This window comes from Ammodytes marinus, assembly GCF_949987685.1.
Source record: "Ammodytes marinus genome assembly, chromosome: 2".
Taxonomy (NCBI): domain Eukaryota; kingdom Metazoa; phylum Chordata; class Actinopteri; order Uranoscopiformes; family Ammodytidae; genus Ammodytes; species Ammodytes marinus.
The window spans coordinates 6,498,052-6,523,618 of NC_137231.1; the positions used below are offsets into that span (position 1 = coordinate 6,498,052).

General features: G+C 40.2%; 2 protein-coding genes across 2 annotated transcripts in view; one reads left to right on the forward strand and one right to left on the reverse strand.

Annotated features, from left to right (window-relative positions):
• adgrd2 (adhesion G protein-coupled receptor D2) overlaps nt 1–2,869 on the forward strand; it is a gene marked incomplete at both ends in the record, with an annotated part of 33,818 nt that extends 30,949 nt beyond the window's left edge. The window contains 3 exons of the mRNA XM_080049658.1: nt 661–719; nt 2,439–2,469; nt 2,859–2,869. Coding sequence (XP_079905784.1) covers nt 661–719; nt 2,439–2,469; nt 2,859–2,869 — 101 coding nt within the window. The remainder of the gene's footprint in view (nt 1–660; nt 720–2,438; nt 2,470–2,858) is intronic.
• A 6,213-nt stretch (nt 2,870–9,082) lies between these two features.
• Nucleotides 9,083–25,525, reverse strand: nr5a1a (nuclear receptor subfamily 5, group A, member 1a; the record flags this gene model as incomplete). Its single annotated transcript, XM_080041687.1, has 7 exons — nt 9,083–9,336; nt 12,248–12,395; nt 13,539–13,658; nt 21,345–22,003; nt 22,685–22,826; nt 23,170–23,288; nt 25,504–25,525. The coding sequence occupies 7 exons, from the start codon at nt 25,523–25,525 to the stop codon at nt 9,083–9,085; spliced, it is 1,464 nt and encodes a 487-aa protein (XP_079897813.1).
• Nucleotides 25,526–25,567: the final 42 nt, after the last annotated feature.

Below are 25,567 nucleotides of genomic sequence, written 5' to 3' on the forward strand. Positions count from 1 at the left end.
TGTGTGTGTGACTTTCTTTTACGCAAGTATCTCTTATGATGCTAGGGGATTGGCGGAACATTTTAGGCACTAAACAAAATTATGGACACACATGCTGGGTTTTTGTGTAGGTAAAGACGCAGCACCATTGACTATAATGAGGTTGGTCTCAATGTGTTTTTTAAAATCCTGTTTAGAAGCATTACATAATGGAGCCTAAATATACAAATAAACAGGCCTGTGGGTTGCATCCAAGACATTTGGCAAGAGGCTGAAAAGGCTGACTAAATAAGTAGCAAAGTCACTTAACCCTTTACCAGGAAACTGACCAAACGGTAAGAAATATTTAAAAAATCCCAAATAATCACAAGTGGGTCTAAATCATTTTGACCCACTCAAGCAATCTGACTGCGAACAGGCAGCCATGTCTACCACAAAATGGTACAAGGTCACTGTGACCTCACAATATGTAATGTCACAGTGACCTTTGACCTCCACATTCTATTCAGTTCATTCTATACAGTTACTGTACGGACAGAAGGATGGACAACCGGAAAACATAATGCCTCTGGCCTTTGGCTGTTGCTCTGTGTATTTGATGAGGCTTTATTATGCATTGTGTATGGCGATGCTTCTAAAAAATATATTTTCTTAATAAGTTTATTCTTTCTCCTTTTTCAGAGAGCTTCAGAAAGGAGAGTTTTGTGAGCTTCTCTCTTAAACCAGCATCGGGAAACCAAGTAGGTAACCATTACTGTATGGATTCACACTGCACTGTGTTGAATGTCACGCTGTTTAAATATGATATATACAGGTCCTTCTCATATAATTAGCATATTGTGATAAAGTTGATTATTTTCCATAATGTAATGATAATAATTTAACTTTCATATATTTTAGATTCATTGCACACCAACTAAAATAGTTCAGGTCTTTTGTTGTTTTAATACTGATGATTTTGGCATACAGCTCATGAAAACCCCAAATTCCTATCTCAAAAAAGTTGCATATCATGAAAAGGTACTCTAAACGAGCTCTTAACCTAATCATCTGAATCAACTAATTAACTCTAAACACTTGCAAAAGATTCCTGAGGCTTTTAAAAACTCCCAGCCTGGTTCATTACTCAAAACCGCAATCATGGGTAAGACTGCCGACCTGACTGCTGTCCAGAAGGCCATCATTGACACCCTCAAGCAAGAGGGTAAGACACAGAAAGAAATTTCTGAGCGAATAGGCTGTTCCAAGAGTGCTGTATCAAGGCACCTCAGTGGGAAGTCTGTGGGAAGGAAAAAGTGTGGCAGAAAACGCTGCACAACCAGAAGAGGTGACCGGACCCTGAGGAGGATTGTGGAGAAGGGCCGATTCCAGACCTTGGGGGACCTGCGGAAGCAGTGGACTGAGTCTAGAGTAGAAACATCCAGAGCCACCGTGCACAGGCGTGTGCAGGAAATGGGCTACAGGTGCCGCATTCCCCAGGTCAAGCCACTTTTGAACCAGAAACAGCAGCAGAAGCGCCTGACCTGGGCTACAGAGAAGCAGCACTGTACTGTTGCTCAGTGGTCCAAAGTACTTTTTTCGGATGAAAGCAAATTTTGCATGTCATTCGGAAATCAAGGTGCCAGAGTCTGGAGGAAGACTGGGGAGAAGGAAATGCCAAAATGCCTGAAGTCCAGTGTCAAGTACCCACAGTCAGTGATGGTCTGGGGTGCCATGTCAGCTGCTGGTGTTGGTCCACTGTGTTTTATCAAAGGCAGGGTCAATGCAGCTAGCTATCAGGAGATTTCAGCACTTCATGCTTCCATCTGCTGAAAAGCTTTATGGAGATGAAGATTTCATTTTTCAACAAGACCTGGCACCTGCTCACAGTGCCAAAACCACTGGTAAATGGTTTACTGACCATGGTATTACTGTGCTCAATTGGCCTGCCAACTCTCCTGCCCTGAACCCCATAGAGAATCTGTGGGATATTGCGAAGAGGAAGTTGAGAGACACCAGACCCAACACTGTGGATGAGCTTAAGGCCGCTATCGAAGCATCCTGGGCCTCCATAACACCTCAGCAGTGCCACAGGCTGATTGCCTCCATGCCACGCCGCATTGAAGCAGTCATTTCTGCGAAAGGATTCCCGACCAAGTATTGAGTGCATAACTGAACATAATTATTTGAAGGTTGACTTTTTTGTATTAAAAACACTTTTCTTTTATTGGTCGGATGAAATATGCTAATTTTTTGAGATAGGGATTTTTGGTTTTTCTTTACTTTTTTGCCAAAATCATCAATATTAAAACAATAAAAGGCTTGAACTACTTCAGTTGTGTGTAATTAATCTAAAATATATGAAAGTCTAATGTTTATCAGTACATTACAGAAAATATTGAACTTTATCACAATATGCTAATTATATGAGAAGGACCTGTATAAATGATACTGAGTGTTTGTCTTTTCCATTAACACAGGTGGTCCAGCTGACTGGGTTCAAGCCATCAGGTAAGGTGACTTTGACTCATTTGTGAGTTAGTTGAATTAAATTGAAGTTAAGTCAACAGTAACCCTGAAATGAATTTAGGAATAATTAAACCTTACTAGAGTCCAGGGCCCTGTTGCACAAAGCATCTTACGTTTTCTCGTATAACTCTTAAGGTTTAAAGTTTGAGTAGCTGATGGTCTGACTTTGAATGTAAACCTTAAAGGAGATGACTTAAGGGTGCTTTGTGCAAACAACTTGATTGTATAGAAACCGTAACTCAAGTTTCGATGTGGTCAATGCCACCACCTATCCTTCATCTGAAGATGACCGGCTATTGTTCGACAACTGGAAGTGTTCAGTCCCAGCATACACCTGTGGCCTCTTGTTCCTTCATGGCTCCCCTTGTCAGGAATGCATTAAGCTCTACCTCTTTTATCTTTATCTGTTTTTTAAGTGGCATCACATATTATACCAATATTATGACATGGCCCTGAGAACAAAAAGTAAGATATGTATATTTTACATGTATTCGCATTGAAATTCCTCATTGGAATTGACTTGAATGGAATGGACCTATAACAAATGAATGAATATTAGCAGGAGTGTTCTGTGGTGGTGGTTCAGTTAAGTTGGAATGCAGAGATGAATGGGATGAATGTGGATTTCTCAATGCTGAGTACCTTTCCCATACAAAACTTTCACGATAAAAACCTTCCCAGAGTCGCCTATAGCCCCATCATTTGTTAATGACTTCAATATTAACAGTAAGATCCTTCCAAGACCCTTATATACAGTATGTGTGTGAGGGGTCCACGGGTCGCAGCACAGGCACTAGTAACACAGGCCATTTTAGAATAGGTTCACACTGTACACAATGAACAGAATTTCTTCTCTTTTTTTTTTTTTTTTTTTACTTTTCCTGAATGTCTCTTATTTACCTGCAATGTTGTACAAGCAGCACAAGGCCTGTGTGAAAACTGTGCGCCGGTGTCTTTTGTGGGTGTGAATGTGCGGTGGCAGACACAACAGATGGTCCACAGTCCCCATGTTTCCACAGGGGTTAAGTCACTGTCAATGGCATGCCAGATTGGACTGGCAATATTAGGTAAAGGGAGGTTTTTTTTCCCCCGTCTGTGAAGAACGCCTGATGCACATGTTGGTGGTGTTTGAGTGCTGCTTGGCTTTTCATTGTCGTAACCGGCGAGACAAAAGGAGAAGTTCATTCCCTTTAATCAGGAATACAGACAGGGCCGGGTCTATTCAACGACCGTCAGCCATAAACCACTCCAACACCTGCTCTCTCTCTCACTCTCTCTCACTCACTCCACCTTCCAATTCCAAATCTTTTCTCGTTTTTTTCTCCTTTGTACACAAACACACTCTGTGTTGCAAATCGCATACTCTTTCTATGTATTTTATTTTCTACATACTACAGATGATCCCAATTGTATGCAGTCGGCATACAATTGAGAGACATATGTTGACTTATTTATTTCTTCTTAACATTGCGCCTTGATCTTGCCTCTTTTACATCAGTAGGCTCCGTATCAAAAACCGTCGATGTGACGTAACTTTAGGTGTGCACTGTATTCTGGGTCAGAATCGCCCAAATAGCATGCTGATTTCAACACTTATAATCCCGACCGTATGTAAGTAGGGCATCCCGGCGTTTTTAAGCTTGCTAAATCTGACCACAAGAATTGGGACATCCCCAAATCTTTTTCTACCGTACTAAATAGCAGAAAGTATGGGGTATTGGAACGTGAGGAACAAACACATAAACACACACTCTCCTGTAACGTAAAAACATGGAACGTCAGACAGAGGTGAGAGCTGTGTAGCTAATACTGCCTTGCACTTTATTTCACCCGCAGGTTGTTGAACTGAAAAAGGAACGGCTCCTGATCCGCAATCACGATCAACATGCGCTACACTGGAAGCAGGGGGAAGAACAGACACACACACACACACACACACTCACACACACACACATCCCACTGAAACACTGCTGAGAGCGTGGAAGAAACTATTCACTGTTAACACACGGCATGGGGTTTTGTCTCGTCAGCAAAATTACCAATGGAAAAGTGTTGGGGTGATGTAGCTGACTTTGTGGTAGCAAAATTGGAGGTCCCTCGAAGCCTCGGGACAAATTTGCCTCGTTTCCACTAAGCAGTAGTTCGGTTTGGTATGGATAGTTAATGCTAGATCTGGCTTGCTTTTCTACTGCCGACACAACCCTCAAAACACAAGACTCTTGGGGGCGCCCTTAGCTCAGTTGGTAGGGCGTCTCCCCCATGGGCCTCGGCCAGCAGCGGACCAGGGTTCGATTCCAGCCCGCGGTCGTTCTCTCCACATGTCACTCCCCTCTCTGCCCCATTTCAACTCTGTCTCTACACTATCAATAAAGCATAAAAATGCCAAAAAAATATCTTAAAAAAAATATATATAGAATAGGTGTGGCACCATACCAAACTGTACCGCTCAGTGGAAACAAGGCTAAAGAGCAGAGAGGTTAAAGAAAAAAAATCTGATCATGTGATTCACCATAGAAGCAAATCACCACACAGCAATATCACCGTAGGAAAGTCACAATTTTTTGTCTGAAAAGATATCGTATATATCACTCATTGTCTGAGCTCTAAATAAACAGCAGACTTTAAAGCGTTGCTTCACCCAAATCACAAATCGATTGCTCATGTTTTTGAGTATTTTATTTGAAAAAAAAAACATTAAAAATGTTTAACTTTTGCAGTACTGTTCCTATTCTACTATTCATGGCCATGCTTCCATCCAAACTGTAGACCAATCACTGCAACAGATATCGGAAAACAACAGTTATCTACTGTATCTGCAAGGCTAAATCACTGTTTGTTGTTTAAATAATCCTTTAGTTTCAAGACAATATTATTCCTTTTTACTTATACTATAACTATTACTGGCTTACCAACGGCCACACATACACTTTCAGTCATATATACAATTGTCTGTTGGACCTCTATGATAGTGGTTGCTATGGCATTTGGGAAAGCTACTCATTAAAGGTGGATCCAGCGATTCTGGAGAATGCTTGTTGTCCAAAACCACTTTCCGGAAGAGGATTGTCAGGAGATATTCACTGATTTTGACAAAAAGGGATTTTTTTTGACAACAAGCGTTCTCCAGAAGCGCTCACTCCACTTTTGATTTTCCATGACATTACATGCAATAAAAAACAATCTTGTCAGCCCCTATGTACGAGTTATATTAATTGTGGGCTTCATTTTCTCTATTTTGACCTGTTTTGTGTCTTGTAAATTGTTCTAAAAGTGTACAGTAGGTCAATAGTAATTCAGTCTTACTAGACAGAACAAAGGCTTTTTGGCCCCAATATGGAAATATATTGTGTTTTATGTAAATCATTTTCCATTCATCAGTAGTGTTGGACTGCTGGGAGCTGTTAGCCCCCACCACACAGCACTGTGAAGCTGTGAGTGTAACACACCTTTCCCATGATATTGTGAAGTCCGTCTGTTCAGTAATAAATGCCTCTAATGGCTCTTCTATCTCTCTAGAGTAATCTACTTCCAAACTACTGCAACATTGTCTTATTTCTCCCGTCGCATGCGTTGCTATATGAAGCCGCCATTTTAACTCTCCCCTATCTTTCCCACAGCAGGATTTACTATAAGCTTAAGGCTCTAACTGTTCCAACAGGTGTGTGTGTGCGTGTGTGTGTGTGTGTGTGTGTGTGTGTGTGTGTGTGTGTGTGTGTGTGAGACTCCGCTTGGCTTGTAGATAGCCTGCTCTGCTAGGAATCCTGTTTTACTTGCTGTTTATCTCTAAATTAGAATGAACGAGCTCCTGTGCTCTGCTTCAGTCTCCAGTGGGTTTCTCTGTCTCGTGTGTTGTTTCGACGTCCTGTTGATTCTTCAGCATATTCTACGTGTTCTGTCATAGACATATTTCGTAGATGGACAACATTTGAGGAACACATCATTTTTCCTCTAGAGACTGTTTGCTCGACCATTGAAGTGTGATAACGATACTGAACATGTTATACTTTAACAGGAACATTTTATAAAAGTCACAGTAAGATGTTGATTTTTTTTTTTTTAGACTGTAAACGATGATGTGACAGAGGCAAAATAACAGCCGAACTATGACTACTGTACTGAATGGTGCATAGAGTATGAGCCGATGAATGTAAATGCAATAATAGCGGACACACACAAGTGTAGCGTTACTTCACTGAATTTTATTGATTTGATGCTATTACAATAAAATATATTTAAAAGAAAAAAAAATGGTTTTGGTCACTTTCACTTTTGGGGATAAAAACACTTCAGGTTTAAGACGGACACGGACTGTCAACTCACAGGAATATAAAAAGTGGACGAAGCAACAAAAAAATATAACAAAAAGCCAATATCAAGAGGATGGGTTCCACCACAGCAGCGATATGACCTCAACAAAAGCGGAGAACTTTTTTTTTTTCGGTGTTGAAATGTTATCTTCATCTTGCAGTAGATATTCACTTCACAACATACATATACTGTACAGAGGGATAGCACACGGCTGGCTCAACTGGGGGGGGGGGGGGGACACAAGGTGTGTGTGTGTGTATGTTTTTTTTATTTTTTTTATTTATTCTGAAAGATTTTAAGTTAAGGCAGGTGGAGTGATTGTCTAGGATATCTTGAAATGGTGGATGCTTCCATGTCAATGGTCGAACAAGAGAAGAATCGTCACAATTACAAACACTGCATTGACTGTGTCCTTGTTCTTCAGTTACAGTGATTATCAGTTACATTGTCATCATCGCTTATAAAAAAGGGTGTGCACTTTTGCTCAACTATGGAGTCCAGTAAGGGACAAAATACACGAGTGTGACTTTTCAACACAGAAAGTGCCTCGGATAATTAAATTCAAAAACTGACTGTTACATATCCACAGTAGAGAGTTTTAGGCCATGTAGTTCAAGTGTCTGATACTGTTTATGGGCTTGATAAGGTCCACTAGGTGATAAGTCTTGTTTAGAATGCATCCACAATATGCATCAACATGTAAGTTATGACTCTTATAAGTGGAGATTTTTAGTGATGGTGGTAACACTAATTAGGAGGAAGGGTCTGGGAGATAGGGTATTTTGTTGTTGTTTCAGTGTCAATTTTCATTGATATGTATGAAAAAGCATATCCACAGTAGCTTCAGTACAGCACACTTGACTAGCAGCCTTCACACCCTGATCCAGTCAGTCCCTATAGTCCACATACAGTACAATGTGTTGAAAGGTCACACAAACGTGATTGCGATCACGACATATTCATTTTTCTGGAGGCATTGACCCATAAATACAAATTTACAAAGAAACCAAATGTTGCCAGGATGCATCTCTTGAAAACTGAAGCTCAAAACATTAACACATTCTTTTCCTTTGCTTTACAGATGTGTGTTGGTTGAGTTGCACCTTGAGGTGTATTTTTTCCGCTCCTCTTTCTGGTTCTTTTGATTTTTACCACCCAACACATCAGTGTGTAAAGTTCCTCTCAGTCTCGTAGTGTCTGTGCTCCCTCTGTCTTATTTGTATCTCCCTGCCTCTAATTGTGTTCTGTTTTCTTGGAAAAAGTTTGAGGAATTTACAAATAAAAATGTGTCTTTTTTTCTTAACATGCCTGGCTTTGATATATCAATATATTAACATCTAAATAGAAAAGAAAACTATATTGAACCCGATATAGCATATTCATATTTGGGTTTTTGTAAAGTCTATGACAAAAAAAAACCTATGTAAAGATATGAGCAGTGCTTTGTCTAGTCCGACTAGACCACAGTGCGTCACCTTATCCTGTCTTCATCTAAAAAAAAAAAAATTATAATACTAATCTGTTCATTCATCTCAGAGCGGTGTGACCTTGGAATCATAAAGTTGCATCTGATATTTGGATGAAAATGAGTCAACGCTAACATTACATTTCTGAAAAGAGGCTACACAGTGTTCCATTATAAGTTCACATTAGCATTCAACAGACCTAACCCATTCAAACAGGTCAGCCCACTCCACAACAGATCTCACTTTAAAGTTCCTCTGAAACTGTTGTGCAGTGAAATGTGAAAGATACAGTATTTAGGTGTTAGAGTTTCAAAGTGATGCATGTTGAAGATTAGGACACACATATAAACACAGTGGTGGTGAAACCATGTTTTTTAATGTTTGCTGTGCAGCTCTGTGGGACATAGAGAAAATCTTGTCTGTGACGATGGATTTATTTGTTATTTGGTCAAAGAGAATATAATGTCGCTCTAATTTTAGATTTCCTTTTGAAAACAGGCTGTAAAATCCAGTTTTATAAAGGTCACATTAATGAAGCTCTGCAGGCTATAAAAACATTCACTATCTAAAAACTACCTTGAATACAGATGAAGCTTTATCATTCCAAACTCTGAAGAATATTTTATCCTCTCTCACTCAACAAAAAAAATAACTCACAAAGAGTAAGCCCTCACACACACACATTATGAATCTGTCTATCTTCATTTGATTTTTTCATTTCTCTCACTCTCTCACTCACTCACACACACGCGCACTCTCCCTCGCAACACACTCACACACACACACACACAAATGCACACCTAAAGAAACCAACCCCTCCCTCACACACAGGCTCTCTTGGCGTGCAGCATCTCAATGAGCAGGTTGTTGCAGGGCACCTCCCCGCTCAGGTGCATGTAACACAGGTAGTCCTCCGCCTGCGTGCTGAGGCCACGCAGCTCGGGCAGACGCACCACCAGCTGGCTGAACTTCTCCTGGAACTGAGGGTATGTGGACAGAGTGTACTCCAGCAGGGCTCCATTCACCTGCTCCTGGACCCCCTCCACAAACGCCTGGTCCTCCAGAAGCTTCACGTCTACACGCGCACACACACACACACACACACACACACGAGTAGAAAACATGGATGATGAGTGAGGGGAAATTAGTAATGTGCTGACATGTGGCTGCAGTGCTATTAACACTTTCAAGGTCGACAAATGCCACTTTGCCAAGCATATTCTTAACCTGTATAACAGTGATGCACAAATAACTTGCTTGTTTTCTATTTGATGTTCTGAGGCGGCCATACAATCCTGATGTGTGAATTTCATAACGCTACAATAAAGAGTAGACCTATGATACAAAGATGAAGGATCTTCTTTTTTTTTGCAAACTTAAATGTAATTAAAAATAAGGTTGAAACTGGATTTTAAGAGCTACATATACACATGAGCAGAGGAAAGATAATATATTTATTTTATATCTTGCTTACTTTGAATATCCACCCAGAATGATAAGTCTGTTGTATTTGAAAATACATCCGAAAAGGTTTGGCCTAAGAGGAGATTTATAAAAAGGGGTCTTTTAGCTAATACAGTGTAGATGCAGCTGACTTTGACATGCAATGGAGAGCTCTGTAATAGTAGCACGACTCACCCAGAATAACAGAGTGAAGTAAAACAGTTCAATATCTCGTTTAATATCTCATGAATGGTGCAAATTTTGAAAGAGTCATTGTGAACAAGGATCTTGGAATTTGGATTGATGGGTTGAAGGTAACTTTTCAACTAAAGCAAAACAAGTATTTTCTTTCATACAACATGTTGCTGTTGCCCACGTCTGTATTATATAGTGTATGTGCCTTTATCGTACTCACTCTAATGACTGGATTAAATAGCATGAACCTGCTGTTTGTATTGAACCTTCAAAATCAGTGAACCTGTTACCTGGCACAACCTGCAGAACAATCTAAAGCTGTCCTCATTTGGGACATTTTAAAATGTAATTTCATCCTTATTTACTACAACATTTTATTGTTTTTTATTGATTTACTTACGTTATCTTTATTGCTCTAATAACTTATTACTGTTTTTGGGATCTTATATTAACTTTATTTGTATTGCCCTTGTCCTTAATTGTGTATCTTGAGTTTGAATAAAGATTATGAAAATTAAAGATAGGCTATTGGAATATATATAAATATTTAGATAACACTTAAAACTCCTATTTGAGCATGTTGACTTCAGTTTTGTTTAACCTCATCTCATTCTTTCTCATTGAGTGAGTTATAATCTTTTGTCATCTGCATGACAACTGAACAGGCTATACACTGGTGAGGACTGTGTGAGGCTGTTGAAAGGTAAAAAGTGAGTATGTAGACCTTGGAGGATGAGGATCAGTTTGTTTCAGCAATAAGCTCTTACATTTGCAGATTTGGACAGTATGGGTTGTTGAGGGTTCAGACAGACAATGTATTTTCAATCAAATAGCTTAAAGCTAGTATACAGTAGAACATGTTTTCATTCCAGAGAAAATCTTTAAATGTCTTGTTGTATGATAGTGTTTTAAGTTTATATAAGTGCCCATTAAAATTCTTCTTCAGAATGCCATAACGATGAAGCAGTACGAATGGTTCATGCAGCCCTTTTATCTATGTTCCAAATGCTAGCTTATATATATATATATATATATAAATACTTGAGGTAAGACATTTGTGTAAGTGCATCGAGTGTGGGTGGCTGTGCGTGTGCATGAGACAATAGCCCAGTCCTCCAGTGGACCGGCATTCAGCATCAGCTGAGCCCATCTTGGAGAATCCATTCACACAGTAATTAAATGTTTTGAATCAATGTTCTGAATCATTCTTTTCAGACTGCTTAAGGACAATTAAATTACCCCCGACAAACCTGACTCTGGAGATGAGGCAGAGCGCGAGCAGAGAAGCCAAAGGCAGAGACAGCAAATATTTCCTGCCTATGACAAGTGCTCTCACCATTCAAAAGCTCTTTGTTCCCCCGCTTTGCCAGCGCTAAACAGCAAACACTTATGGGAATCTGTGCAGGCCACGTCTATGCTCTCTCCATCTGCGCAAGCCGCTACATGAATGTCGGTCCTGCCATCGAGTGATAGACCCATCCATTACGCTTCTTTTGAATGCCATTAGTGGACAATGGGAGAGGATGTCTTTGTTAATATTGCCTTTTGTCAACCCTAGAAATTTAATTAAGTGAATTTATTGGAGGGGAAAAGGCCAGTTTGGGAGTAACCTTACCAGATAAATAGGTGCTGCAGATTATCTGCAATTAGCAACACTGATATATTTTTTTCATTAAAATGTCAGTGTTGCTATTCAAATTCCGCCAAAGGACAGCATGAGTATGGCCCTGCAGCCACACAAAGTTGATTGATTTTTACATCCAAACCTGTTATTCTCCTGAAAACACACAGGTTACAGGCTACAGGCTACTCGTCACAGGCCTTTAAAAACACATTTGTTTGTATCAAGGATGAACCACTCTCACATCTAAATATGAATGTTTTAAAGGGAGGGACGCTACACCTGGTACGAAAATTAAAGTTGGAGTCAGCGATTCTGGAGAATGCTTGTTGTCTCATTTGTTTTGGGTCTAAATCAGTGAATATCTTCTCATGATCGACTAGCTGTCCATACTGTGTGTGTGTACTGAAGAAAATCCGTTATTAAGACACAGCCTAAAGGGTCTGTAAACGGGCATGTTGCTAGCTATGGTGGCCCTTTTGTTTACATACCCATTGATTACATACCAGTTTACAGAGCCTAGGCACTGTATTACAACTGTTTTTCCCAGCGCACATACAGTTTGGACAAGTAGCGGATCTTGAGGAGATATTCACTGATTTTGACAAAAAGTGATTTTGATAACAAGCCTTCTCCAGTATCACTGCCCCCACCTTTAATGCTGTTGCCTGCTGATAATCCCTGACTATGAGGTGTTACTTTTGCTCTACACATGAGGCAGACTCACTGGGGTTGAAGAGGAGCAGGAACTTGAGACATGCGACCTCCCTGCGGTCCACCTGCACAGCCCTCAGCCTCACAGCCAGCTCCTGCCCCCTCTGCATCAGGCTGGACAGAGTGGCCTCGGCTTGGGACAGCACGAACGACAGCTCCACCTGAACACACAGGACACTGCTTACTCTCTCACTCATTTTGTATATATATATATATATGACATTAAGTGATAGGGTGCAGTTTTAAAGTATGGATGTAAATGATCATGTTAGTCATAATATGTGCATTGTGCTACTAATAGTTTTAAGAGGATAAGTCTGTCTTTAAAAAGAAAAAAAGGCTACTTCATTTTGGGATTCAACTCCTCATGTTCATATTGTTTAAAACTTGTATATGATAAAAACATCATAATATTGATATTTTCCAATTCTGATGTGTGGCTCGAAATTTAAATCCATGTCCTCTGACACGGTTGTTTCTTCTTTTGCAAATGTGGGTCAGTTTGGGACTATGACCAGTACACAATGGAGATTCTTATAGGCCACATTTTAAAAGGGATGTGAACAGCCAACAAAAAAAAGTAGACAATCTTAGCATTAGATGGGAATTCAGCATTAAGGCCAGCAGTCTGAGCGCATCCATAGTGTTGTCTTGAAATGTGTTCCTTTTGGTCATCAGCAAAATATCCTTACTATTCTATCAAACATTATTTAAAAACTTGCAATACTGCTATCTCCAGGAATACATGTGCCTCATTTAAACAATGTAACCTGCTGGGGCTTAAGACTGGTGGTTTATCATGTAGCAAATGCCAGTCAGCTACCATCAGTCTGACTCTTTACGGTTAGCATAACATTGGGTTTCATGCTCGCGTTTCATGCAAATCAAGTCTTCATTTGAAGTGTTTTAAAGCATTCCACTGAATAGGTGTGGTAGGTCACCATGCCTTACAGAGCCGCTAACCACAAAAGAATTTCACTTTCATCAGTCTCAGCCACTGATTAATCATGCGGTTCCGAAACATTATAAACTGTGCAAGACATTTGGAAATATTTTAAGTTTCGATGCTAAAAATGGACTGTAAGTGGCTTGCTCATCAACCTTTGCAAACAATTCTAAAATATGTTATGGTTTTTTAAGCTGGTCCATTTGATAGATTAAGAAAAAACACAATACACAATGGACTCCATACTGGGGGGTGGGGGAGGGGGGGGAGGGGTCGCTCTTCTTTTAAGCCCATTTTGAATGAAGTAATAGTGCAAATGAATGAAGCATTTGGGAAGTGATGTGAGGGGAGTCTTTACCTCCTGGCCGGTCACCAGCAGGATACTGTCTTCCTGTCCGTGTTGCACTTGTCTGAAAATATGATCCAGGACCAGCAGTTCAGACCAGCAGTTATGGAGCAGCTTCATTTGATCTCCCACCTACAGGAAACACACACACACACACACACACACACACACACACACACACACACACACACACACACACACAGGCCGATAAATAAAGAGACATAGAGTCAAGCAAGTCTACAGTCCAAGCTTCCATCTCATCATACATACACAGTATATACTGTAGCTTTTTTACCATTCATTTTTTATGGATTTCTGTTGTGTTGTTGTCATTGTGTGTTTGTTGGTCTATGGGGAAAATCTCGCACGGCTGGATTTCGTTTGAATGCCTTTAGATGTATGTCTGATTCTGAATGAATGATTACTATCCGCCCTGCTGTCGACCTCCACACTGAAATATGTGACAATGATGTTGTGTGTGTTCCGTTGATGCTGTGTATGTTAGCGACATTGCGAACATCATCTCAGACCTCTTCAACCTGTTCACCTCTTCATAACCCCCCCCCCCACACACACACACACACACACACACACACACCACCACCCAATCTCTCTCACTCACCCACACACACACACACACACACACACACACACACACACACACACACACACACACACACACACACACACACACACACACACACACACACACACACACACACAACCTGTCCGAGTCACATCTGCTCTGCTCTGGGGGATGGGTGTGTGTGTGTGTGTGTGTGTGTGTGTGTGTGTGTGTGTGTGTGTGTGTGTGTGTGTGTGTGTGTGTGTGTGTGTGTGTGTGTGTGTGTGTACAGATTAAGCTCCCCCCTCGCCATAATATTGTCTGTAAACTGAAGGACACCCGGCAGTCAGTAATTCTGTAGCCTCAGCTGCTAATAGGCCCAGAGACACACATTGGTCTGACACGGAGCTGACAGAATTACTGTGCGTCTGAATGAAACTATATATCAGTGAGGCTGAGGGAGAGGGTCCAATCTCACTCATCTGCACCGTGGGGTTGGTGGTGGTGGTGGGGGGGTCCTGGATGTACAGTGATAACGTAGGGGGGAAGGGGGGGGGGGGGGTGGTAAGGAAGCACAAGAGGTCTCCGCGACCTCTTGTGCTTCCTCTCCAAACAGGAGTGCAGCCAAAAAAATCTCTCAAACGCGGCGCTATTTAATCTCTCACATCAATGTGGCTTGTCTGCCCATGTTGGTGTGTAAAACTGATACACACCATGTTATATTTCTGTCAAGTGTCATGTTTTACCTGTGAGAGACACATCTGATCCATTAAGTAAAAATGCATAAACGTATGATGTTGACCTTCAAAATCCAGAAGAACTGCACATTTCTTTTGTATCACATTGTTTTAGCTCTTAACCCATGTGGACAACAATTTTGCGATCCATCATAAAGACATGATAGACCTATCGACAAAGTAAAACATTGCTGCCACACTGACCAATGAGTTTGAATCGTATTGTAAATATTGCTGTTTTATGTTGGAAAATACTATATCGCCTTTTACTGCCATTTTGGATTGAGCTCATTTTGCATTACCATGCATACACGGTGTTAGCTTTCTAGCAGTACAGCCGTGTTGTCATTAGGGGTGTTTTAAGCTCTGAGTGAAGCAGAGGGCTCGGTGGCAAAGTTCAGTATTTTGTCAAGTGGCAGCGGATATACAGTATGAGCAATGTTTGGAGATGAAAGATCTGTGCACAGCCATGGTGACGTTTTTAAAAAGTCTAATACATAAAACATACCCCATCCTTTGGACAAGCAGTGTGCAAACTAGCCAACACATGGACCCACTCAAAACAAACTTAACCTGTGCCGCACCTCATCAACAACCTGTTGGCTTGAGCAGCAGAAATACAAGACAGCAGCACACAAGACTGGGATGTAGAATCACCAACTTAACAGCTCGGAATCTATTCCAGAGTGTCCATCCATCTTATCTTTACTGCTTTAACTGCTAATGTGCACACCATTGGAATGACACTGGGAACAATAGTGGGGTCCACCTAAGAAAATGAAGGTGGGGATATGTCACCCTCTGAAGCTCATCACTTAAGAAAGTAAAATACACTTTACCTTGAGTATGTGAAAGATTGCAGTCGTTGAGCTGTTTTCCAATTTCAAACAGTCTATCTATATTTGTTTAACCCCTCAGATAGAAGATATCTATTACCTACTATACATCCAATTGGGGCAAAAATCTTTCCTGACATGTTTCTTTCAAATTGAGTATCTCCAGCATATACTGCCTCTAGCAGCTGAACATTGACAATGTTAATTGTGTGCTCTTCCTCAGTGAAATCTTCCATGTTCAATAGATGAATGGAAGGTCAACACACAAGACAGGACAAAGGCCACCTCTGGTGAACTGAAGCAAATCAATAGCTTCCATTCTGTTCACAATTTAACAACAAGTGCAGCGCCGCGCAGCAGTGGAGAGAGACGAAAATTCACCGTTATCGTCTGCATGGAATGTAATTATCCAGGCCAGGGAAAGAGCTCTCTCTCTCTCTCTCTCTCTCTCTCTCTCTCTCTCTCTCTCTCTCTCTCTCTCTCTCTCTCTCTCTCTCTCTCTCTCTCTCTCTCTCTCTCTGCGCAAGGCTTTCTGTGGAAAAATATGCACAGCTTTGTTCTCACTGTCCATGTTGGATGTCCACTGTCTATAAAAAAAAACATTGCACAAGTTTTGTAAGACACCATGTTAGTACGGAGGCTCAAAAAGGCTGCACAGCTGTTATGTTTAAGCGCTTTGAGTGCGAGAAAAGCGCTATACAAATGTAATATATTATTATTATTATTATGGTGAAAGAAGCTGTCATATTAGAAAAAAAGAAGTGAAAAGCATGAAAGCTACAGATTTGCTGCCAAAGGCTGCCCATGTGTTCCTATCAGGGATTTATTTGATTCATTCAAATGAAAAGATTAATTTACTTTTTTGCAAAAAAGGAGAGGCAAATACAGGCAAAGTATTTCCTATTTCTGAGGGGGAGAAAAACTACATTTTGATTGTAGATGTTTATTTTCTGGCATCTGAGAATGTTAAATATCTTCCCCCAGCTCGCATACTATTACAGTAAATCATTCTTTTGCATTTCTTCCACACGTAATTTGTTTCCTTTTTGCTTTTGAGTGTGTCAAATAACTCCGCTCACTCCTGTGTTAGTCCATCCATACTGAGCCAGTCAATTCAAATGTTTACAATCATAAGAGTCGTATGTCAATGATTAACTTTGGCTGGCTGGATAATGTTTTGAATTTTAATTCCAATTTTAATTCCAATCACATTCACTTAATGAGGAAACTTTTAAACGAACATCTTTTCCAATGTTGCCGCATCTATCTGCAAAATGTTTCATTTGTTTTCCCACAATATCCAACCCTCCGCAATACAAAGTTAGCTTGTAGCAGCTGCAGACATTGTTGGTGTTTTATGGTGATGTTCCCTGCGCTCACAGCTCAGGGTTAAGGTAAAGAAAAGATGGTGGTCTTCATTTAATACAGAAAGGTCAACAATGATATGTGATAAAGGAATTGCTTAACATATTGGAATGACAATCCTCTGCTAACCCTGAAAAACGTGCTCCTGTTGTGTTAACTTAAGTGGGGATTCATGGCTTGGTTCCTGTGTCCTCCTGCAACAATTATTTTTCCTTCTAAACACCCTTTATATAGTATTGAGAAGCAATACCTTAGAACATCTTGAAATGCTCTGACACTGCCAAAGTTATATAGTGCACCTTTAAGATATATACTTGCATGATAATGAAAGGGGAGTAGTCTGTACACCTCTGTCCTGTAACAGTAATGCAGCATAGGAGCCTTTCCCTCTAAAACAGGCTTTATAAAGATACATTGTAGTTGGTGTGAGAAGATGCAACACATCTCACCAGCAGCACAATGTGCTCTTTGTTTGGGAGACTAGGAAGGTACAAAAGTAACAACAAACAAGACTAACCCTTGTGTGTGTGACAGAGGAATTCACTCATCAATTCTATCATTTTCATTCTTTGGATTTGGTATTTGTCATCAGAGAGCAGATTTTTCTTGGTAACACTTTACAATAAGGCTAAATTAATAAACTGTAAGTTAAGGCTTAGTTAATGCTATCAATGGATAGTTAGTGTGTAGTTCATGCTTACTAGGCATCAACTAGCTGTAAATGCTTAGTTATTAACGGAAGGTTAATGTTCGGTTTAGCATTTACTATGCTTAGTTTACTAATGCTTAGTTAAGCATTAACTAAGCATAACAGTTAGTTAATTGCTTAATTAATGCTCATTAAGCATACATTTAGCAGTTACTAACAGTTAATTAATGTACCCTTATTGAAACCCTTTAAAGAAACAAAAAAACAAAAAGGCCAGGATGTTTAACGCTTATTCATTTCATTAGATTATGTGTGGTAATAGTTGTATTGTATCATTTTTAAATAGTTTTAAGACAGACAATGGCTGCAGCCTTTACTGCAACCATCTGAGTGAATTATCCAAGCATAAGCAAATAACTTCAACATGTTTACTAACACACCTCTAGCAGTAAAGGTACAAAGAGTGTTTGCTTGTATTTTCCTACAATCAGAGATATTCTAGTCAACCTAATAAGAAAGACTTTCATTGTGAGTTCTGTTGAGAATCACAGATACTGTGAAATTTTGAAATGTTACAAACCAAATTCCATTCAGTAGAATTCTATTGGGTGTTGACAAGACATCTCAGGAGTTCCAAACCTGCACCAAATAACCCCAAAGTAACTGCAGGGTTAGAGACCACTAGATGTGCCTGATAAAATACCTTATTTGTTCTATTTAATTGTAATGATTTCTTCATATATTTGTAATTTGGGGTGCGGCAACTCTTTCACTGGATAAATTGTTCTACTGCAGGAAAGGCAGGAGCCATCATCTCTGTTAACATTTATATGAAAGATTATAATAAATATTTACTGAATGGATAAGGATTTGGTCGTTCACACAACAAACAGCGCTGCAGCTGAATCCTTCTTGGGGTCCAATTGCCATAACATACGCTGCTTTTTATTTCTTGATTTTGTGTGAACGAACCCTTTAATATGACTGAAAATAGTATGCCTGCCATATGGGGCTCATAGAATAGTTGATATATTCAGTTCACTGAACTTTATTTATCCGTCAGGAAGAGAGCATCAGTGTGTACACAGTTCACATATCCAGCAACACGACACAATCTTCCACACACACACACACACACACGCGCGCACGCGCACGCACACGCACACGCACATGCACACACACACACACACAGACACACAGATGTCAGCAGAACAACAGTAGCAATGGGCAAACATCAAATCTGCTTTGAATGATTTCCAGCTACTTTAAGAGTAAAAGTGCCAAACAATGCATCTAAGATCCTTATGAACATGTGTGTTAATCCAATAACCAGCAGAAGAAGACTGTTCACATGTCCAAACCTGTGGCAGTGCCAAAGATGACTGTCAACAGGTGAATGAGTGTGTAATGCTGTTCTGAGTGGACAGGAGTAAATCAACTGTACCTGACCAAAAGACAGGAAGGAATCTCAGCAAACCTCACCAAGGCCACAATCAAGCCTTTGTCGCTAGTCAAACTATTTCATGGTTAAATCTGTTTGACCATGGTTTGTTGACAGATGTTTGTTAGTCAGTGAAAGACGGATGACATCATTGCTCACAGAGAAAGGTGATATTTTCTTCATTGTTGTGCATCTCAGCCTGAATTTTCAACAAAAAAAAAGAATTATAATCCCCCATTTTAAACCAGAGCAGTCAGTGTATTCAGCCATATTGTCAGCAGCAGCAGCAGCAGCAGCGCAGTTCACCACAACAACAGCATCCATTTGTCCAGCGCATGGGACTTCATTCTGACTGTGTCACTGAATCATCTCAACTGTCCAATACTGCAGTGTGTGTGAGACACAGAGCACCAAGACAATCACAGCGCCGGAGATGACGAAGGGAGACACTGACGTATGTTCAATCATTATCCACAGGGGGGAGAGCTGCGTGTGTGTGTGTGTGTGTGTGTGTGTGTGTGTGTGTGTGTGTGTGTGTGTGTGTGTGTGTGTGTGTGTGTGTGTGTGTGTGTGTGTGTGTGTGTGTGTGTGTGTGTGTGTGTGTGTTTGTTTGCATGTGCGTGTGCGTGCATGTGTGTGTGTGTGGTCTAATCAGCTACAGTTCAGCACAGAGAAAGAACACCAGCCAGGGGTAATTAACCTTAGAAGGCTGACAGTATTCTGCACTGCTGTCACAATTCAAACAGCTTCCTCATTAAAGTAACTTTGTATTATCAGAGCTACGACATCACTACATTAAGATTATGCTGGGTTTGGGTCACCACTATCTCAGATGCTAGAGTGCATAGTACCATAATTCAATTATATGTGATACAGTAGTAAAAAGCTTAATGCATCTTTAGCGTCTCTCCTAAACAGGGTGCTAGTACTGTACATGCTTTAGCTTGTTTTAGTTCAACTCATGTATACTCTACATTAGTATTGTACTACCAGATGTATTCCCTTCCAGTCTATAGTGAACATTCATTTTGACAAATATCAAATGAGATGTAACATTTACATTCATTAGCTCTCTGCAAGTTGACTTTCAAAGACTGTTACCAAGTTTTGTTTGCAATCCTAAAGTGGGCTGAGTCCACTCTGAATGGATTATGAGTGCATTGAGGTGTCAAATTCATCAGCCTTGAAAGAATTCCTGAATCTCTATAGTGAAAAGGCAGGTAAAACAGGCCACCTCATCTGGAAAAACAACCTATTTTGCTCCTCTTACGCAACACAAATATTATGTGACCGTTCTTTTGTCATTTAAGTGCTATTATGTTATGCTGTAGAAATAGTCATAGAAAACAAGAAAAAGGGAAAGAACAGAATGACATGTCCTTGTAGTGATGTTCCTCATTGCACATCTCAATTTGTTTACTTTATTTATACCGTTTTTCTTGCCTTACCTTTTGCACTATCAAGACAGTGATACTTACTTACTTATCTTATTTTACCAAATGTTATCGTTATGGTCTTATTGCACTGTGGGTCGGAGATAAAATGTGTACCAGACTATATATCAGGTACATATTTTGTAATTGACAAATAAAGCTGACTTTGACTTTGAGTAATTTTGTTATGCACATCCACAATGCAAACGGAACATCAACTGCTGTTATTAGGATATAACTACTTCTTTTTTTTATCCATAATGGTCTCCAGAAACTGTCAACTTTTGACATCCAAATTGTATGCTTATAAAATTGTATGTTTATACAATTTGAGACATTGATTTTTATTTTGCTTTGCAGGTTTTTTTGATTTTGCATAAATGTTCAAAAGTTAAAGACAGTAAAAATCCAGCTTCTTCTAGATGACATGATTGAATTTCAAATTGAGGTTAAAAAATTCCTGAATCAATGGGCACAGATTATAATTACAACTGTGATACGCTAATCAGGACTTATCAGATGGATTTGGACCAGGTATGTTGTGGTCTGAGCAGACATGTGGCATTCAAGGGTAATTGTTTGCTTCACGAACCAGTTTATGTATTAAATTACTAGGATTTCTGATATCTGGACCACTGACGACAAAGGGTGTCCAAAACAAATGTGATTAACAGAGAGAGGAAATAAAAAGCGTAATAAAACAAACATATATATTGCAAACTGAAGCTTTGTTGTAACTCTGATTGAGACAGTGTGGTGCAGCTGTACAATGTGATGCATGATGGGACTCACCCTGAGCTCCTTGAAGAAGATACAGCTCCTGGCCCACTCCACTATGGAGAAGAGAGTCTGGTCTGCCATGCGACACATGAGGCTGAATGTGCTGGGCTTGTCCAGCCGGCCCCGGCCGCTCTGCTCCTGCTGCAGGTGAGTAACGATCTTGTTCTGCACCAGCAGCTCGTCCTGGTCGCAGCGCAGCAGCTCCAGCACCAGGGGGGGCAGGCTGGGCGGCTGTGGGGAGGACGAGGGGTACATGTCTGGGTAGGGGTATCCTGTCAGAGACTCTGGAGAGCTGGTGTAGTCGGGACACTCGGCTTTAATGGCCCTGCTGCCTGGGAAGGCTGTGTACTGGTACTGAGCGGTGAGGGGCACGTGGGCCTGCATGGCCATGCCCAGAGACGGAGGTCCATAGAGGCTGGCCTCGTAGTCTGTGGGAGGGAGGGAGCTGGGGGTGGAGGGCAGCAGGCTCTTGGAGATGGTGGGCAGGCTGTGCAGCGTGCCACTGAAGCTGTAGTCGTTCTGCAGAGGGGAGGCTGGCGGAGGAACCGCGCTCTCCAGCTTGAACCCGGTGGATCGTATCAAAGCCTTCTTCTGTTGCTTCAAGGCCCTGTCTCTCTTGTACATGGGGCCAAATTTATTCCTCCCCCCACGCATGCGGTCTGCGCGCACCGCTGTCACACAAGAGAGGTGAAAAACAGATTTACAAATGAATCACCAACTCTCCTGTTCTGCTGCACTGCAAATCTGCATAAAAACTCACAGAGGAGCATTAAACCGTATGTAAACAGCAGAGTAAATCCTAACTTTTCATTTCACCACTGTCCCCAATGGACAAGCCGCTCATTTTTTTTGCTTCCCTTTTTAGGGCTGAGAAGAATCCCCAGAGTGCGTGCAGCTCCACTCCTTCTTGTAGCCTAAATAGAGCTTTTGATTTAAAACAGGGGAGTCTCCGGGGTTTTATCAGTAAGTCAAGAATGTGTCCTTTTTTCTGCTACGGAAGCAGGTGCTTTCCTGCATTGCTGTCTGGGAATTAATCCCATCCCATGTGTGTAGGAAACAACATGAGAGCCGCCAGCCCACAAATCACAAAAATGTTGATAGGATTTATACCATAGTAGTTATAAAATTGATAAGATTATACAATTAAATCCAAAAATGAATATGCAAGCAAAAAGTGCCTAAATTGTTGAAAAAATAAATAAATAAAAAGTCTACCATTTGTTTTAATAGGCTACTTCTCCCAAAGTACAGCATGAATATAGGGTTGTCATTTTGATCAATATGATTATTATGGCGAAAAGACGAACTCATCTTAGAGAATAACGGTTTTTAGACAGTAAACTGTAGCCTACCTTCTAGTCGCATCCCGACGCTGAGGCACTTTTGGAAGCGACAGAAGGGACATCTCTTCCTCTGGGTTTTGTCTATTTTACACTCCTGATTTTCTGCACATGTGTACCGCTTGTTGTTCTGCACTGTCCTCTTGAAGAAGCCCTGAAAACACACGACCCACAATATACATGTTAATGCTATTTTAGGAGAGGCGCGTTTAATGAACAATGATTGCATTGCGTAATTAATGGGCCTATCCGCTAATGGCCTGTAATGCGCTTCTTTGCTTAAATAAAGTGGATAAATGTTATGTTGCATTTTTCTATTTTAGCCTACTTTAATAGCTAATGTAAAGGAGAAAAACATGATTTAAAATATCGAGAAGGCTATTATTTTTAAATGCTTAAATAGGCTATTTTAATCAGTCCTATTACTAGGCCTACAGCATTTGTGATATCGACGGAAAAACGGCCAACAGTAGGCCACAGAGTCCGGGCTGTGTTACCTTGCAGCTCTCGCAGGTGAGCAGACCGTAATGGTATCCAGACACTTTGTCTCCACACACAGGACACAGCTCCTCCAGGTCCTCATCATATGTGTAATCCATAACCTTCAGAGTCACGCCTGATGCATACACAGGTGCACGCACACACGCAAACACACACACACACACATGCGCCAAAGACAACGAGGCAAATCCATGGTCATTTATAAAGAAAAAGCAAGCCTACATTTAAGTAAATGTGAGAGACACACGAATGGTAGGGCCGGCTGTTAAATGCGATGCTGTGTCAGATGTCGGGATTTGGGTCTTATAACTTTTAACTTGAATTCAATTTTTTAGAAACATTTCCCTTCGCGATTCAATCTACGCGAAATAGTTTTAGTTCTTCCCATTTAATGCAATTTTATTTGACCTAAAAAAAACTGAAGGCAATAAGAGAATGAAAAAAGTCAAATTGATTTATTAACTTCCTCTGACATTTATTTAAAATGACCTAAATTAGGCTGAATGGAAACAAAGTATTTCATTTATCAATGTATTTAGTCGACCGAAATTGTTATTATTAAGCCAATACTATATTTATTCAATACATTCATTTCAGAATCAATGAATGCTTTATATAGCCAGAAAAGCGAATTTAAAAATAGTATAGTCACATAGGCCGTTGTCCAAAAATGGTTTACCCTTAATATGTGAATATTAATGTCGTCTACGTTTTATTATAGGCAACATTATGTGGGCTGGGTATTTTCTGTATAGGCCTTTAAAAATAAACTGGTTAGTTGCAATACATTTGTAACAAACATTTGCGCATGCATAGTTAAAAGAGCAGGTGTGTGCATATGGGTTGGAAATGCCGTTTGTAATCGCCCATAAATAGATATTTTGTGTATAGGAAAGGCCTATGCCTATTCTATAAAATAAAAAAAGTCCACAATGATTTATCCATCCGAACCTAAAACCAGTAAGAGCGACATTAATACCCTAGGTTAGCTAAAAATATATTTTATTTTTATTTATTTATTTATAATTTCCATTCATTTGAACCTGCCGCGGGTGTTCACGCATTTTATTTAGATTTTGAATTTAAAATTAGGCTACTTCTTTAGGCTACAAATGGTGGTATATTCTATGGAGTTAAAAGTGTATACAGGGAATGAATCTAGTTTTAATCTCCACTGAATCCACTGAATGATAATGCAGAATATAAACAAGCTTGTTCAAACTTTTTATTTCTAGGCGAATACACGCTGTAAACGGACGTTGCCTAATATAACAGGCACCGAGCTGACAGGTGACTGGCGAAGCCTTTACCAGTCAGCATAATAAAAATAATCACTCACTCACTACGTTTAGCCTGCGTGCTCATTAATAAGGAGGAAAAAAGCAAGCATTGGCAAATTATTGTTGTGGAGCTTAACTCGGCTCGACTCGGTGTCCCGTCGAAAGCAGCCCCCGTTGGAAATATAGCCCGTAGCTTAGGCCTATATCATTCTGCCGACAGAAAGCCAGGCAGGCTAGTACAAAAATGAAGAGTAAAGCTAAAATGAAATATTGAAATAACGAGAAGAATGTAAGTAATCACCAGCAGCTGCAGGCCGCGAAACAGAGACGTCTCGCGCCCAAAGAAGCTGTCCGGGGGCCGCGCGCGCTTCAACGGTTTAGGACGATTAAAGAGTGACGCCGCGCGACATCAGCCACACAGGTGTAAGAAGACGTCACAAGCCACGTAACAAATTCTAATAAAACATATTATATATTTATTATTGCATTATTATAATACGTGTATTACATTCTGAAAGGATTACTTCATCTTTTTATATTAGTCTTTTAGCTACTAGAATTTTAATATATTTTATCCTAGCCCATATAGGCAAATTCATAGGCAAATGCAGGTTGAATCACTGGACCACTAATTAATACACGTAAGCCTACTTTAATTTAGGCATATGCTTATAATAAAAACGATATTTTTGATATTATTATTACTATAGCCTAATTATTATTTATTTTTAAGTATATTTTTTAAATCTCGTTCTACTCTAAGTTTGGTGGTTGTCGATGCATAATGTGGGGGTACAACTGTTCAGATTTTTTTTTAAATATTGTAATGTCCTCATCAAATAATTACAACTTATTTATAAAAACAGGTTGGTCATCTCTAAGCGCTCTGGGCGTTTTGTAAGCAGGTTCAGGGCACTGAACCGTTGTTCTAACATGTTGCCTACATGAATGGGTTTTAATTGTTTTCTTGATTCCAACAACATTATTTTGAATCGATCCCGGACATCTGTAAATGCACAGCACAGACAGTAGAATAGTAGACAGACTTACCGTGCGCCTTTTCTCCCAACATCAGCAGGCAGCGGCCACTCGGTGATGATTGTCTAATAATTTT